At 51.1% G+C, this 16,530-nt stretch overlaps 1 protein-coding gene across 6 annotated transcripts in view; it reads right to left on the bottom strand.

Annotated features, from left to right (window-relative positions):
• Positions 1-1,796: 1,796 nt before the first annotated feature.
• CCDC27 (coiled-coil domain containing 27) overlaps positions 1,797-16,530 on the bottom strand; it is a 30,744-nt gene continuing 16,010 nt past the window's right edge. For 2 of the 6 annotated variants that reach the window (XM_054008994.1, XM_054008995.1), the window contains exons 2-13: positions 12,494-12,663; positions 11,596-11,725; positions 10,175-10,303; positions 9,456-9,598; positions 8,864-9,025; positions 8,001-8,234; positions 5,020-5,236; positions 4,156-4,286; positions 3,897-3,974; positions 3,114-3,326; positions 2,164-2,268; positions 1,797-2,017 (exon numbers count right to left, since the gene is read on the bottom strand). In XM_054008994.1, coding sequence (XP_053864969.1) covers positions 1,880-2,017; positions 2,164-2,268; positions 3,114-3,326; positions 3,897-3,974; positions 4,156-4,286; positions 5,020-5,236; positions 8,001-8,234; positions 8,864-9,025; positions 9,456-9,598; positions 10,175-10,303; positions 11,596-11,725; positions 12,494-12,634 — 1,821 coding nt within the window. In that variant the 5' untranslated portion in view covers positions 12,635-12,663 and the 3' untranslated portion in view covers positions 1,797-1,879. Of the gene's footprint in view, positions 2,018-2,163; positions 2,269-3,113; positions 3,327-3,896; positions 3,975-4,155; positions 4,287-5,019; positions 5,237-8,000; positions 8,235-8,863; positions 9,026-9,455; positions 9,599-10,174; positions 10,304-11,595; positions 11,726-12,493; positions 12,664-14,953; positions 15,190-16,530 lie in introns of those variants that run through there. The other 4 variants (XM_054008993.1, XM_054008998.1, XM_054008996.1 and 1 more) reach the window with 4 other exon arrangements.

Raw genomic sequence — 16,530 nt, 5'->3', positions numbered from 1 at the left:
GCAAAAAGGAAGTTGATTTTGTGTTTGGTTGTATTAGAAATATTAAAACTGAAGAGAAAAGCAATGGCACATCCCTCACTAATCATCTGCAATAGTAGACATTCAGTTGTGTGAAGACGTCACCTAGAGAAATGCAAAGATCAGACCGAAGAGGGCAATGGCAGATGTTAGTCATGGAGATTCAGCCTTGTGCTAAGCTGAAGAGGAAAATGTACTTTAGCCTGGTTGACTTCTGCAATAGACCTCTGGATGCAAGCGTTGTAGAACTCCAGGCAAAGGGCTGGGACTGCCACATGGGGATGGATTTCATTTCTAAATAACCATGAGGCAACCATCTGAGTTGCGAACCTATCGTTCTGTTTGGTAGCAGAGAGGTTGGCATCCTTAGCCTTCCAAAGGACTTTGGGTTTGAATCTCTTGTCACCCTGTGCCCTTTTGCAAAGTAGGAGTGAAATGGTACAAGTAAGTGGAGAATCCTGATTTGACAGCGTTTCATCACCACTTTACACTGGTGTAGATGAGGTCACAAGGTCCAGGCCCTGGAGAACCAGACCTTTTATTTACTGTGACATAATTCAGCCAGAAATCTCTTACAGATGAGGAGGCTGTTTTATGCATTTGGAATAACTTTGTCAAATGGGAAATTCGTAAGTGTGGCTCTTGGTTAGGGGTAAAACACGAACATGCAATTTCAATTTGTAACTGGCTTTGGGGCTACCTGCTGACAGCACAGAATTGGCATGTGGGGAAGTCTGCTGGGAAGTAGATATTAGGGTATTTGATCTGTTCTGTTAGTTAGAAGGAATAACTGTGTGCATGTCAAGAAGGTGATCATCATTGATTGTGGAACTGGTTACAAATTTTGGTCACAAAGGCAGGTTTCGAGCTTGCTGTTATTAATGGCAATAAGGTACAGTTGAAAAGTGACTCTGTAAAAATGACAGAGTGGGGTTCCATGTTTGTTGCTCAGTTATGCTCACTTTGCAATCCAAAAGATTTTTTTTTTTTCTAATTGCCAGTCCTGCAAACTTGATCTTGGTACCTGAAAATCAAGCTGGTTTTCTATGGCTCATGCATCGCCAACAAAAAAGATTTTGCAATGGGAACTCAGTGAATAATTCGGATAAGGGTGCATGAGCCAGAATAGAATCCAGGTCCAAACTCTATGGTGGGTTCGAGGGTGCGCAGCTGAATGGGAGGTTGGCAGTGACATTGTATGAGAGCCTGGCCCAGTGGTTTATCATTAAGATTGGGAAGGGGAAGACTGATTACTAAAGCTTAGATTGCCAGCACTAGTGATATCTAGCAGTGGTTGGGTACCGTCCGGTTGTAGGATATGCTCAGAGATGACCTGGATGTGATGGCTAGAATCTGGCAAGGTTGGAAGGCCTGCTCGTTTCAGGTCAGAAAAGCTTGGTGATCCGACGATTATGCCTGCACCCTGCGTTTGAAAGGAGCATGGTGAGCAGCAATGGGATAACCTGGCCAAAGCAGGTGGTGTGCAACACAGAGGGAATCATTTTCATTTTCTAGCTCCTCTTATCCAAGAACCCCCAAAGCACTTTGCAAACTCACATTAACTCTCATAACTCCCGTGAGAGGCAGAGATTATTCTACAGATGGAAAACCTGAGAGAATAAGAGATTTATGGCAAATTGAGCCCTGATTCCAGTCCCCAATTCCAATTATGAGGCAACAGTGTAGACTAATTAGAGATCAGCTGGCTTCACAGAACGCAGTTGAAGTCAAATTTAATTATTTAATTTGTCAATAAAAAAACAAAACATCAGAACAAACCAAAATGCAACCAGGAAAGAGCCTCAGGAAAAAGCGCCTTTCTGACTTTGACTCAGCTGCAGGAATCAGCTCTCGGCATACCCTATTTCACAGGACTCTTTTTGGTGGTCTTAGAATTAGGAGAGGACAAATTTGCTGGCTCACTGCTGAAGAGAGACGGGACCTTCACACCCTTCTGTTTCAGCATCTGATGATAATCCAGCCGCTCGCTAATTATTCTCTGGAAATCAGACACATTCACAGGAGAATCCAGGATTAGCCAAGGAGGTGATAGGATCATAAAGCTTTTCCTTCTCCCCTCCCCTCTCCGCTGGGCCCCAGCTCAGGGGTCCAAGCAGAAGCATCGTTCCACGCTGAATCACATACCTGCATAGCCTCCAGTGCCTCCTCATCACTAATTTCAGCTTGGGGGGATTTGGCGCCTGCAGCGCTGTATGTGGCCTGAATTATTTTGCTTCGAAATCTTTCAAACTTTGATTTTAAAAAGGAGAAAAAAAATGACCTTAGTGTAATTAACCAGGAATTAACCAGGTTTCCTCCAATTAAAGAGGGACGCTGTCTGACACAAGCAAAGAACTTCTCTCACTAGAGGGAGAATTTAAAGCAACGCTTGCTTTTAAGCTATGCCAACAAGAGGGTTGGAATGACAGCTGGCATTTCTGACAGGTTCTCCTGTCTCTGAATGTCCCCAGGCCAACAGCGAGGGGCGGGACTGAAATTCTGCCCTGGGGTGAGTATGTGCAATTCTAGATGGCTTCACCAGAAGCCCCACACAGACACCTAGTGGCAACATGTGTCTCTGAATTAGTAACCTAAGCAAATCTGACCTGACATTGGATGGAGTCGCACCTGCTTACAGCAGGTCTGAATATGTCCCATTTAAGAATAAATATGGAGAAATGTCTTCCCATGATGGCTGTTTAGCCTGTGGCTGTATTTGAGAGAGGGGGATCCCCAGAAGGGCTGGGAGGCTGTGGGATAAAATTCAGAAAGAAGTTTGGCATTGTAACTATTCTGCTCTGAAACCTCGGGGTCTCTTTCTTGGTATCCCATCAGACCCATAACGTAAACAAAGGCCCCTGGCAAGCGCAGGAGCCCAAGCCGCCAGGGAAAGGTTGGGGAACAAGTGGACTGTTAACTGCCAGCCCCTCCATTCCTGCTGCTGGAGCTGAGGTGCCAAAGGGAGCCCCATGCAGTCCACCCAATGATTGTGTCTAAAGATGGCCCTGACTAAACTGGGGCCTTTGTTCTCGTTAGCTGGGGTCCCTCCCTCAGGGGAGAGGCCCGCAGTGAAGGAGGAAGGAGGCCACCTTTACCCTGGCACTGATGCACTCCAGTGCAACTTTGGCCTGCTGCTCAGCGTGCTTCAAGGCCTCGACTTGGCTCTGCGTCTCACTTTGGTCACACAGCTGCTTCTGCATGTGGTGCTGGGCTACCATAACCTCTGCCTGGAGCTGGTTGATCTTGCTCTGCAAATCATCAATCAGTTTGTTTTTCTCGGCCAGTCTGGATTCTTGTTCCACAATGTCCTGAGGAGAAACACAGTTCAGGAGGAGTGGAGGAGAAAGCTGCCTAATTCAAACATGTCTCGCTAGAGATTTTGCCCTGCTATTCCAAACCCTTCCTAAACTTCTCAGAAGGCAGCGGGAGCAGAATATGTCAGTGCCCAGTAATGTTACTGGTTTGGGACTTTGTCCCCGCCAGGTTTACCTATAGTATTTAATAATAATTCGAATTAAGAGCCATTAAAACAGGTTTGTTCCCTTCTTCATCAATTCAGGCTCGTTAGAAAAATTAAACTGAGCAATAAAGTGTATTGAGAAACAAAATAGGCCAGGGCTATCCCATCTCTGATTTTCATGGGACAGACTCCCCTGCAAAACTAGGGAGAACATGGATGGGTTTAGTGTTGAGAGTAACTAGAGTGAAAGACACCTGACAGCAGTGCAGGCTTTGGAGAGAGAGCAGGAAAGAACCTAAAGAAGCTCAAGGTGCTCCCCAAATGGGATTGCTTTGTTTAATTTATACGGGGGCTTAGCAGGGAGAATTAGGGTGTTGGCTACTGTAACTGAGCACAGGAGTTTGCACTGATGAGTCACCTGTCGGAGTTTGTAATTCTCTCTCTCTATTATTCCCATCATTTCTTCACGCTTCCGTTCTTCTCGAAGGCTGGAAAACTGAGAGAAAAGGCTCCAGTTAACACCTCCGCCCCATTACTACAGGTCACAGACTCATGAGTTCCTGACTTGTTGAAAAAGAAAAAGAATAAAAACAAGCCTCACAAAGAATAAATTCCCAGTTCCCCCCACACTACACACTGGTGGCCAATGGTCTGTGTTGTGCTCTGAGTGACTGTACCTTGGCAGACATGGCTTGCAGTTGACTTCCCCGCTCTCTAAGCTCCTTTTGTAGCATTTCCTTTTCAGACTCAGCTCTCCGTAGCTGTGACTCCTGGAAAGCCAGCTGCCTTTGCAAGGAAGTGATGGCACCTGCAGAATCAGAGTAGAGTCCTGAACCAACTGAACGCTGTTCAAGTCCTTGGGAAAACCCCCCCCGCAGGTGATGAAAAAGGTCATTTTATTCCATCATCCAAAAATCATCTGGCTGTGGACATAAGTTATCTTAGAACTACAGTCACTACAGAAGTACACTTCAGCTGAATAATACTTTATCGCATCACTGAACTGAAGTGTCCATTTTTTAATACCAGCCAAATTCATTTTGTGCAAGAGTCAAAAGACTTAGAAATGGTTTGATATGCAGAAGCTCCCTCCAGGCTAGCGACAGAAACTGGACACGTCACAGAGGTGCTCTAGCTATACAGAGCTGATCCTCTGTTCAAAAGCTGCTCTTGATTAGCACCGCATTGTTTAGCAGTCCAAACCTCACCAAGCACTTTGAAGTAGAATCTGCCCTTGGTTGGTAATGGGCATCTTTACCAGGCAAGCTGTAAGGGAAAAGAATTCAAAAGTAGCTGTTGTTGTTGGGAAGCTACCTTTAAAACTGCAGAGGGACTAGAAGCTGCAGCCTCTCAGTGAAGATCTAATGTAGATCCTTCCTAGACAGGGGAACTGAGCTTCAATAATGACTTCCTCTTGCTCCCCATAACCAGCATACGAATTGTTCACAGAATAGGAGAAGAGTTTAGGATCTAGCCACTCAAATTTCAGATACTCTCTGGTCTTTAGCCCTTTTGTGTTCCCCGTATACCAGTCCTGGTACCTGTGGCCATGTCATAGTCCGTCTTTGCTTTCTCCAGTTCTTTACAGAGTTCTTGGTTCACTTGCTGGAATTCTCTGAGCTTGATCAGGGATGCTTTCTCTTCTGCCTCTGCCTCATTCTCCTCCTCCTCTTCAGAAGCCACTTCAATTTCTGTACCACCGAGAAGCTCTTTTTCCATGTCCTCTTGTCTCAAGCCCTTTTGCTGCATTTCTGAATACTGTAAGGACAAAAGGACGGGAAGAATTTTGAAAGTTGAAGCAAAATGCAGCCTGAGGTAGAGACTGGCTTTAGTCATATAAGGCTCCATTTCTGGAGGGACGGGAGTCTAGTTCTGGAGTTGCATTTAGGGCACCTCTCTAACGCTGAGCCAGAGACCTTGCAAATGGAATAATATAATGTATGGTGAAACATTGACACAGGCTTAAGAAAATGACTCAGTAACTGCTGCAGCTTAATTACTGGCTCCTTTTTAAACTCTTGAGTTCTAGTCCAAATGCAGGAAAACTGTGCTTCCTGTTCTTCTTTATCTATTGTGTCCAGCACTGGAGCATCTGGAGACCTCACAATGTCTAGATCGGGGTGGGCAAACTTTTTCGACCAAGGGCCACATCTGGGTGGGGAAATTTGTATGCAGGGCTGGGGCAGGGGGTTGGGATGCGGGAGGGAGTGTGGGGTGTGGGAGGAGTGCGGTGTGCAGGAACGGGCTCAGGGCAAGGGATTGGGGCAGAGGAGGGGTGCAAGGTGTAAGAGGGGGCTCAGGGAAGGGGGTTGGGGTGCAGGAGGGGGTTCAGGGCAGGGGTGCAGAAGTGGTGCGGGGTGCAGCAGGGGGCTCCGGGCAAGGGGTAGGGGTGCGGAGTGTACGAGGGGGCTCAGGGTAGGGAGCTGGGGTGCAAGAGGGGTGTGAGGTGCAGGCAGGTGGCTTAGAGCAGGGAGTTGGGGGGCAGGGTGCAGGCAGGGTTCAAGCTCTGGCCCGGCGCCGCTTACCTAAAGTGGCTCCGGGTTGGCAGCGGCGCACACCGGGGCCAGGGCAGGCTCCCTGCATGCCTACCCTGGCCCCACGCTGCGCCACTCCAGGAAGCGCTGTGGTCCCTGGAGGAGGGGGCGGGGCGGAGGGCTCCACGTGCGCTGCCCCTGCCGCGCCTCCAGGTAACTCCCACGAAGTTCCCATTGGCCGCGGTTCCCCGTTCCCGGGCAATGGAAGCTGCAGGGAGTGGTGCCTGGAGGCAAGGGCAACGCACAAAGCCCTCTGCCCCCCAACCCGGGGGCCGCAGGGAAGTGGTGCCAGCCACTTGAGAGCAGTGCGGGGCCTGCGGCTCCATGGGGGCAATCCCATGGGCTGGATCCAAAGCCCTGAGGGGCCAGATCCGGCCCGCAGGCTGTAGTTTGCCCACCCCTGGTCTAGATATTAAAAAAACATACAATCATGGGTCTCATGCTCCTGGAGGCACAACCCATAACCCCATGCAGACCTGGAGCAAGATTTCTGGAAGTTCATTATTTGGTCCAAATGTAAACAGACACCAAATGCACTGACTGTGAACTTGACCCAAAGCCAGGTAATATCTCCAAGATACTACAAGGGAAGAAGATTCTGAATATTTGGCATTTTTACACATGAGCATTTGAAATATGCTATATTGGAGCACCTTTTTGGATCTGTGTGATTTGTTTGTTTATAGGCCTCTTCGATACAATTAGGAGGATAAATTTATTTTAGGATCTGTCCACACTGATCTCTTTAGCTTCTGTGGTTAGACAATTTCCCTGGTATTTTCACAGCAGTGGACCTGGGAAGGGGGATTAAATTATATGAATCTTGTTGTAGATGTACCTTCATTTACACTGATATAACTGAAAGCAGAATTTGGCCCAGAGATGTTAACCTAAGTTATTCCTTATAATGATGTTTCTAAATGTTGTGGTTTTCTGTTTAAAATTTCCTATGTCTGCAAATCAGAGACCCAAAGGGGATGGGTGAGAGAGGGAAATCTAGAGCAGGGTTTCTTGCAACAAATTTTTTGGAGGCCTCAGAGTGTGGCCACCAAGTCTCTTGGTAGTGGCTGCTTTGACAATTTTTCCTAAAATACTTAATTAACTTTAGGAAAAACAAACACATATGCACATATACAAGTCCAATCAGTGTAATTTATTTTTGTAGGGGTGTTTTTGCAGACTCAATAATAATAACAACATACAGTTGTGTCTATTCTTTACTGGACCTAAACAGAATAAAAACACAAATAAGGTGCTTTGCATGTTCCTGTCTTTGTTGTTGTTTATTTTGCTTTTTTGGTTGCAGGTATGTTTGTTTTTAGGCTTGCTAGCTAGTAAGTCCCCTTCTGTGAAAAGTGATCTTTGTATGTTTGTTAATATCACTTTTTCACAGCAGAGACTTGTTAGCTAGCTGGGAGGCAGTGAAAAGTGATATTAACAAACATGCACTATCACCTTTCACAGCAGACTTACTCAGCCTTGGCAAGCTGGGGAGACAAATTAAGCCTTGGATGGGGAGGTGGGTAGGGAGGCAGTGGGGGCCGGGGGTGATAAGGGTGGGGTGTGAGTCTGAAGCCCAGCTGCCGGAGTCCGCCGCTGTGCAGCGAGAGCCCAATGCCCCATAGTCAGAGCCTGTGGCCAGAGCCTGCCGCCCGCCACACCAGGCCTGAAGCTGGAAGCCTGAGCCCCACCGCTCCCGGGAAGGTGGGGAATTCACACCGGCTGTCTGTTCCTCTGATGTTTGTGGTTCAAGAGGGGGGCAGGACCCAACCCTTCCTTGCTGCCGCCTCCCCCCGAATCACTGCCCAAGAGGTTGTGGCTGCAAGAAAAGCCCCTGGTGGTTGCATTTGAGAAATGCTGATCTAGAGGATGCAGTCACTAAAGGACACCTTTAGCAGTAGTGTGAAAAGCACATAATAGCAGAGACTCCTCTCAGTCTACTGTCAGTTTCTTTTGCCGTATCTGAACTAGTGCAGATCCTCTTTCACCTCCTTTTCCAGTTGCCATAGTTCCTCCTGGTCTTTCATCAGGGACTCAGACAGGCTAGCAATCTTAGAGTCCAGAATTTTATCAGAGTAGCTTAGTTTTAATTTTAAGCATGCCACCTCCTCTCTCAAATCTTCTTTAGTGCCACTTTGTCCTAAGCCCTCCTGCACTGAGCTGCTTAGCCCAGGTATCTTTGTCTTGCTGTCGTCAGCTACAGGTTCGGAGGCTGCATCTTTCTGCAAGGGAAAATTTAGTATGAGGAAAACTACCTAGGAAGCTGCTTTCCACACTCCTAGCTTGCAGCACATAAAGGAAAGAGCTTGGTGCAGTAACCGCAAATACTCCTCACCCGGTCAGTGAATTCTTAGTACTAGGCCTCCACAATGGTTTTGGGGAAGCTGATAACGTGTTTAGAACATGATGCACAAATGAGCACTCTCAGCATTCCATTCTGCTTCACATTGCCTCCGAGTGGTGCAGTCACATTCAGTAGCTTTATTATATCCCTTATGAGAATCATAAAGTGGGACTGCTGGAGGGGTCTCATTTGCATATAATTACCCAGAATGCTTTTCCCTCTCACTGTGCTACTTGTGAATTCAGGACACAGGAGGGCCTTAAATTGCTTTTATTTTGAACCTCACTTCCTCAGTTTGGTTGGTTTTTTTGTGTGTGCCCCTGTTTGGGGAAATCCCCTATCTGCTTACATCATAGAATCATAGGTTCAGAAGGGACCACAAGGGTCATCATCATCATCAGCTTTTCCACTAGCGATGGCCACTGCTGATAGCCATTTTGTCTCTCACTATGAAGTCTATCTTAAATGCGTGCTTCATTTCATACAGAGAAAACGAGTGCAAGTCACCTCCTCTGTGATGACACTTTCCCTCCTGAGCAGCTCCAGATGCTTCTTCAGATTCTCTATCTCCTCCCTAAGGATAGAGATTACATCATCCTTCCTTGCACATTCCGCTTCACATCTTGAAAGACGATTAATCTTTTCTCCCATCATCAACAAGCATCGTTCCTGGGAACAGAAACAGGCATAGTGTTCACTCAAACAATGCATCTGAGGTTTGATGGGATATTGGTGGGCAGGAAAAATACGGATGAGTGGATGATGTACTGTATTTCAATACCTGCCCATCTGTAGGGAATTTAATGGCATCTAGTCTAAGGGACTAGGACCTACGACTCCTAGGTTCTCTTTCTTACTTTGACGTGGACTTACTGCCATTCTCCTCGCTATGTGCTTTCCCTTCTTTCCTGCACTTCACGTTGTTTTGAAAAAGAACTTTGAGATCCTTTGATTAATCCATTTATCCAAATACAATTCTATTTTTAACTTAATTTACATCACACCCTTAGAAAGTTAATTTTCTAGCTGGATCACTTTGCAATTAACTATGTGCGTGGTCTATTCTTCTTTTTGAAGTATTATAGCAACATTTTCTTACCTTCTCACGGATTACATCAATGTACCATGGGATTTTACTCTCTATAGGTCCTTTTTGTTGTTCAGCAGGAACGATTCCTTCTGTGAAACTCTTCCATTTAGAGAGACCACTGAAACTTTTACTGAGTAGGAGATGGCCAGCTGCTGGGGGGAGGGGAGGGGCAGATGTGAAATAGTGGAAAGAACATTTATCTAAATATCACCCAGAGACTGGAAAAACATATTTGTTCTTCAAACTTATTTTTTCTGGCAACAAATCTCTATTACTAGCCTCAACTTTTTTGGGTTCCATTTACTGTACCATTTAAAAAACTCCTCAGAAAAGATTTACCATATTGAATTAAAAACAGTGACCCAGCCTGCAATGGGTAGGCTTCAAAAGGGAGTTGTGTCTGTTTAAACTGCCTGCCGGCTTCAACAAAATCCTCCAACTTGTGGCTGGACTTGTATGTGCCCTGTGTCCTGCATATAACCTCACCTAGACTGGAACAGGGACCGTGAAGGACTATAGGCAGCACTTCTACCACACGGTGCAGGTTGCTCTATGGAATATATAGCTTGGAGATCATGTCATGCCACCAACGGGTTAAAAAGAGCAACCAAGGCATGCCCAGTGGTTTTTCCTATAGCAACATAATGCGCTGCCTTGCAAAAGCACCGATTTCACAGCGGATTTTCACCCTTCTGGGAAAACACACACGCATACAGTCATCCCCTTACCTTTGGTGGCCGATTCTGATGGATATGTGTTCTGAAAGGCAGCATTCCACTCTTCAAAGTTGAGTTGGGAGGACAGACTGATGGTACTCAAATTAAAGGACAAATCAGGGCTGTGTGATAAAGTACTTTCTGCGTTGGAAAAAAAATCCTAGTTACTTCTAAGTGGTTTTTATTTTTTGTTTTTGGCAAGAAAAATATCTATTTGACGTATTCCAGATTCTCAGCACTCTGGCTTATACCTTCTGTCACAATAAAGGGTTAAAACTCTTACCAGTTTCAGAGAAGTGAAGAGAATGTGGGTTTTATGCAAAATAAGATGGACTGATTTAAATATTATACATTTATACTGAATTCCTAGTTCAGGTATGTGAGGAACCTATCACTTTTAATATCCAGGTAGATTTACCTGGTCATGGTAACACAAACTTATGATAAAATGAAAGGGGCTGAGATCTGAGTCACCTCGCCCTTCTGAATAAGGAAAAATCTGTCTTCAGTCACAGGGCAGGCTAAAAGGGACCACCAGAGCATCCAGAAACTAGTTCTGAAACTCCGTTCAGCGTGAAACCGTCACAGCTCAGCATAAGCCCAAAGGTTCCTTACCCTGAAAAATGGGGCTGGTGTTCAGGACATAGGGAAAAACTCCTCTCGGTAGGACTACCCTACTCTGCGACTACCCCTTCAAGAGACATGTGGAGTTTACAGCCTAAACAGCCTGGGTGCAATCAAGAAGCACCCTACCCCGCCTTGGGGCTATATATAAACAGGGAAAGGCAGCTGAGTGAGAGAGAAAGGAACCAGAAGTGGTATTGACTCACTCTTCCCATCGGTCACCAGCCTGACCTAGGCTAAGAGACTTTGTTTTCTGATTATATGCTTGGTTACGCTGACTCACGCCTCAGAGGTAAGAGCTTTATGAACTTGGTTAAATTGTTCCTTCCCTGACCTGCTGTCTAAGGGAAAGGGAGACAGCTTGCCTGCCTCCTAGAACCATAGGAGAAGCTGGAACTCTGGATGGCTGGAGGCCCTCAGAAGGCAGGATTTTTTTTTTTTGTTTGGGTGGTCTTGGCCTCCTCTTTCTTGGATCATGTACACTTGCCTTTGGGTTTTTCACTTGCTACCAGCTAGGCTTTTCTTTTTTAACTTTGTGGTAGCATTGAGGAAATGCTAAATAAATGATACTGTCGAAAGCCCCTACTAGCAAATACATACTAGTCAAGTGCAAGATCCGTGTTACATGTTAAAGTTGTGCTGAGGGACTCATCAGTACTCTGGCTTCCTGCAATTTGATGAATGGCGAAACAATTTGTAGGACTTAAACGGGAGTTCTGGGGAAATAAGGGCTATCGTGTGGGAGAAATAGCTTAATATATCACAGGAAAGAGTACTGGGGGTTTGCTGATCTCTCATGTGAGCCTTACCAAGATAGGATGTTGAAGTTGCTCTGTTACTAAATCTAGGACATCCAGGGCGCATTAGAAAAGATCTCTGTAATTCCTCCACCTGGGGCTCATACTCTGACGCAGAGACGCCAGCAGGTTTGATATCAGCCTGGCAAAGAGGAGAAAATTAGACCATTAACTGGATGTATCTTATTCAAAAAGTGCTTTTTAACTGTAGGTTGGCAGGAAGGTAGGTGTAAATCCATTCTGTGATGTGACAACCAGCAATGATAGGTCAGGGCGTGATCTGCAAAGTGTTGAGTAGCCTCAACTCCATTCTGTAGTTGGAGGGAATAGAGGGGGCTCAGCATGTCACAGGAGGCACTGAGTTCACTGCAGGATCAGGCCCTCACGAAGAAAGCCTTCATCAAATGCTAAAATTCCTTTCTCCCACTTTCTTTCAGCTAAGATTTTTCAAGGGAGTTAAATGCCTAAATCCCATTGCAGCTGTGTGCCTAACCCCTTTTGGAACTGCCAGCATTAATCCTGGGGGTGGGATTATGATTTTGCTGATAAACAAAGCATTGCAATTGCATAGGAGGGATGTAAATCCACTTCTTGCCATTATCTGCATATTACAGTTGGCCTTTGCTGCACTTGCCTTGAGAAGTCCCAGTATTTTGTGGGTAAGCAAATGGCATATGATCGGCTCCTGTGGTGTGCAGAATCCATTCTACTTAATGGGATTTTCCTTTCTTTGGAGCTCAAACCTGAAAGAAGCTGCTACCCAAAATGCCAACCCGCAAGGTGCTAAGTACTTCTCAGAAGGTGTATAGTGTTAGCAAGGCAGCCCCTTGTAACTCTTTGCTTCCCAAATCAAATCAAATCCCATTTTATCATGTCTAAAACGTGATTAAAATAGCAGCATATTAAATACTTGGTTCTCATAGTAGCGTCTGACTGCTTGAGCCGATTTACTCAGCGTGGATCTACCGCTGGGAAGTTTCCATACAGGTGTCTGTTGCCTTCGGCTGCTTAGTTCCTGGAGCTCACTAAAACCCTTTGTCATCAAGTTCATCTCTCTAATGGTGTTTCACCAATCTCAGCCTTTCATAAAATGGAGAGGGGGAGAATTAATGGGAGCCTGCTGGGTTAAAAAGCCTCTAATTTTACAAATCATATTTCCTCATTTGTGTTCCTGATAAATCTCAGGTTTGCAAACTGTGGGGCAGTGGGGGGGGGGGGGGGCAGAAAGGAACTTTCAGGGGGACACCAGCCCCATGTGGTTGAGGATCTGGGCTGTGGGGAGCAGAAGGGAGGAGGACTGGCTGAGGGATTGGGGGAGCAGGGGGCAAGGATTGGGGGCGGGGCTTGCGGGGGGGTCTGTCTGGGGGGCGGGGCCGGGAGGGGAGGAGCAGGGGGGCTGGGGGCAGGTGGCTGGGATTGGGGGCGGGGCTTGCGGGGGGGGTCTGTCTGGGGGGCGGGGCCGGGAGGGGAGGAGCAGGGGGGCTGGGGGCAGGTGGCTAGGGGAACAGGAGGGAGGAGGGCTGACTCAGGGATTGGGGGCGGGGCTGGAGGGAGGGGTCTGTCTGGGGGGCGGGGCTGGGAGGGGAGGAGCAGGGGGGCTGGGGGCAGGTGGCTAGGGGAACAGGAGGGAGGAGGGCTGACTCAGGGATTGGGGCGGGGCTTGCGGGGGGTCTGTCTGGGGGGCGGGGCCGGGAGGGGAGGAGCAGGGGGGCTGGGGGCAGGTGGCTAGGGGAACAGGAGGGAGGAGGGCTGACTCAGGGATTGGGGGCGGGGCTGGCGGGAGGGGTCTGTCTGGGGGGCGGGGCTGGGAGGGGAGGAGCAGGGGGGCTGGGGGCAGGTGGCTAGGGGAACAGGAGGGAGGAGGGCTGACTCAGGGATTGGGGCGGGGCTGGCGGGGGGGGTCTGTCTGGGGGCGGGGCGGGGCTGGGAGGGGAGGAGCAGGGGAACTGGGGGGCAGGTGGCTGGGATTGGGGGCGGGGCTGGCGGGGGGGGGGTCTGTCTGGGGGCGGGGCGGGGCTGGGAGGGGAGGAGCAGGGGAACTGGGGGGCAGGTGGCTGGGATTGGGGGCGGGGCTGGCGGGGGGGGTCTGTCTGGGGGCGGGGCTGGGAGGGGAGGAGCAGGGGAACTGGGGGGCAGGTGGCTGGGATTGGGGGCGGGGCTGGCGGGGGGGGGTCTGTCTGGGGGCGGGGCGGGGCTGGGAGGGGAGGAGCAGGGGAACTGGGGGGCAGGTGGCTGGGATTGGGGGCGGGGCTGGCGGGGGGGGTCTGTCTGGGGGCGGGGCTGGGAGGGGAGGAGCAGGGGGGCTGGGGGCAGGTGGCTAGGGGAACAGGAGGGAGGACGGCTGACTCAGGGATTGGGGGCGGGGCTGGCGGGGGGGGTCTGTCTGGGGGCGGGGCTGGGAGGGGAGGAGCAGGGGAACTGGGGGGCAGGTGGCTAGGGGAACAGGAGGGAGGAGGGCTGACTCAGGGAATGGGGGCGGGGCTGGCGGGGGGGGTCTGTCTGGGGGCGGGGCGGGGCTGGGAGGGGAGGAGCAGGGGAACTGGGGGGCAGGTGGCTGGGATTGGGGGCGGGGCTGGCGGGGGGGGGTCTGTCTGGGGGCGGGGCCGGGAGGGGAGGAGCAGGGGGGCTGGGGGCAGGTGGCTAGGGGAACAGGAGGGAGGAGGGCTGACTCAGGGATTGGGGGCGGGGCTGGCGGGGGGGGTCTGTCTGGGGGCGGGGCTGGGAGGGGAGGAGCAGGGGAACTGGGGGGCAGGTGGCTAGGGGAACAGGAGGGAGGAGGGCTGACTCAGGGAATGGGGGCGGGGCTGGCGGGGGGGGTCTGTCTGGGGGCGGGGCGGGGCTGGGAGGGGAGGAGCAGGGGAACTGGGGGGCAGGTGGCTGGGATTGGGGGCGGGGCTGGCGGGGGGGGGTCTGTCTGGGGGCGGGGCCGGGAGGGGAGGAGCAGGGGGGCTGGGGGCAGGTGGCTAGGGGAACAGGAGGGAGGAGGGCTGACTCAGGGATTGGGGGCGGGGCTGGCGGGGGGGGGTCTGTCTGGGGGCGGGGCTGGGAGGGGAGGAGCAGGGGAACTGGGGGGCAGGTGGCTGGGATTGGGGGCGGGGCTGGCGGGGGGGGTCTGTCTGGGGGCGGGGCTGGGAGGGGAGGAGCAGGGGAACTGGGGGGCAGGTGGCTGGGATTGGGGGCGGGGCTGGCGGGGGGGGTCTGTCTGGGGGCGGGGCTGGGAGGGGAGGAGCAGGGGAACTGGGGGGCAGGTGGCTAGGGGAGCAGGGGGGCTGGGATTGGAGGCGGCTGGGGGGCGGGGCGGGGAGGGGAGGAGCAGGGGGGGCTGGGATTGGAGGCAGCTGGGAGGGGAGGAGCAGGGGGGGCTCTTCACCTGCCGCGGCCCCGGCCCCCCACGGTGGACTCTCCACCAGCCTCAGCCGAGCCGCGCGGCCTGCGGGAGCCTGACAAGCCCCGAGGCGGGACGGACAGGCGAGGTGGCCAATGAGCTGAGGGAATGGCGAGCAGCGGGCGGGGGAGGCGCCCGGCTTGTGGACGGCTGTTGCTAAGCAACTGGCTGAGAGCGTCAGGGGCGAAACCGGCCGCTGAGAGCGCCCGCGGCGGCAGCGCCCCTGGCGGCCAGCGCGGGCAATGCAGGCGCCCTGCTCTGGCCCACCCCAGGCAGCCCCTGGGCTGCACCCGCGCGGGCTGGGGAGATGGAGGCGCCCCCCCCCCCCCCCCCCCAGACCGGCCCGGAGCCCGGTTCTCCCCCCCCCCCGGGCAGAGAGAGGCGGGAACTGACCCTGGGTCTCCACTGCAAGCGCCCCATCTCCCCCTCTTTCCGCTCAGCGCTGAGCCGCAGGGTTAGCCACCGCCCCGCAGGGCACTGTACCCCCCAAGCCTAGGGGCGCCCCAGCCCTAACACCAGCGCAGGCGGAGGCCGGTCCCACGCCCGGGAGCAGCACCCGGGAACGCAGGGTGCCCAGAACCTTCCTGCTCCGGAGCGGGACACATTGCTTTTAAAAAGCCAGACGCAAACAGGGGCAGCACGGGGGAGCTCGCCGGGGACAGCGCATGCAGAGGGCAGAAGATCGGTGCGTTTCGGATGCTTCTCCTTTGACACCCCCCCCCCCCCATGCCCTTGCAAGCCGCAAGGGCCGAGTCAGCGGGCCGCCCGCTGCAGACGGAGCCGATTCAGCACCCCAGCATGGGGACAGCTCTTTGCAGGGCTCTCCAGTCGGCCCGGCCTGGCTTTGAATGGCTGCAGGACACAGCTCCTTGCTGCTTCGAATCAGAACCCTCGGGACAGTTTGAACGGAAACAGACCCTCCCTCCGCCAGCGCTCCAGGGCAGCCGCTGGCTCTGGGAGCTGCACTTTTCAGACCCCAGCAAGGGATGCTCTCCCCCACGGATTTAGAGGCTTGCTCCTGGAGATCTTCTAATTCCACCCGAAGCAGCGAGATGTGAGATTTAGACCAAGCAGAGATTTAACTGAAAATGCTAGACAAGTGGATCCTCTTCCTGTCATTATTAACAACCCAAATTCGGAGCAAAACCCAGGGTGAGTTATTAATTAGCAGTGGACATTAAACATAAATTCTGAGCTACCACCCTGGATAACGTTCAGGGTCTGTAGTACTCGGAGTTAAATCCTACTCCTGGGTGAATCTAGAAGCCTAGAGTCAAAAGTATACTTGAAACATTCCTTAAAAATCTGTTCTATTTCAGCAATGATTGATGTTCGTGAATGCTAAATTAGATTTGGATAGTGGCATTTTACTACTAACCTGTGTGAAAACTCCTGCTGAACTGCTAGATTTCCAGAATGCAAAAATCTTTGTCCAAAGACTGTTAAAAGGTGTCCTCTGATAACACAGCCTTATATGAAGATTTCACACACACATGGGAAATGCTGATCCATATTAATTCACATGCAATTTGTTTTTCATCGGGAATCTAGATTTTGTTCAG

This window comes from Malaclemys terrapin, chromosome 19 (genome assembly GCF_027887155.1).
Source record: "Malaclemys terrapin pileata isolate rMalTer1 chromosome 19, rMalTer1.hap1, whole genome shotgun sequence".
NCBI lineage: Eukaryota > Metazoa > Chordata > Testudines > Emydidae > Malaclemys > Malaclemys terrapin.
Note: the sequence above shows the minus strand (reverse complement) of the source record. Positions and strands in the feature narration are given on the sequence as shown.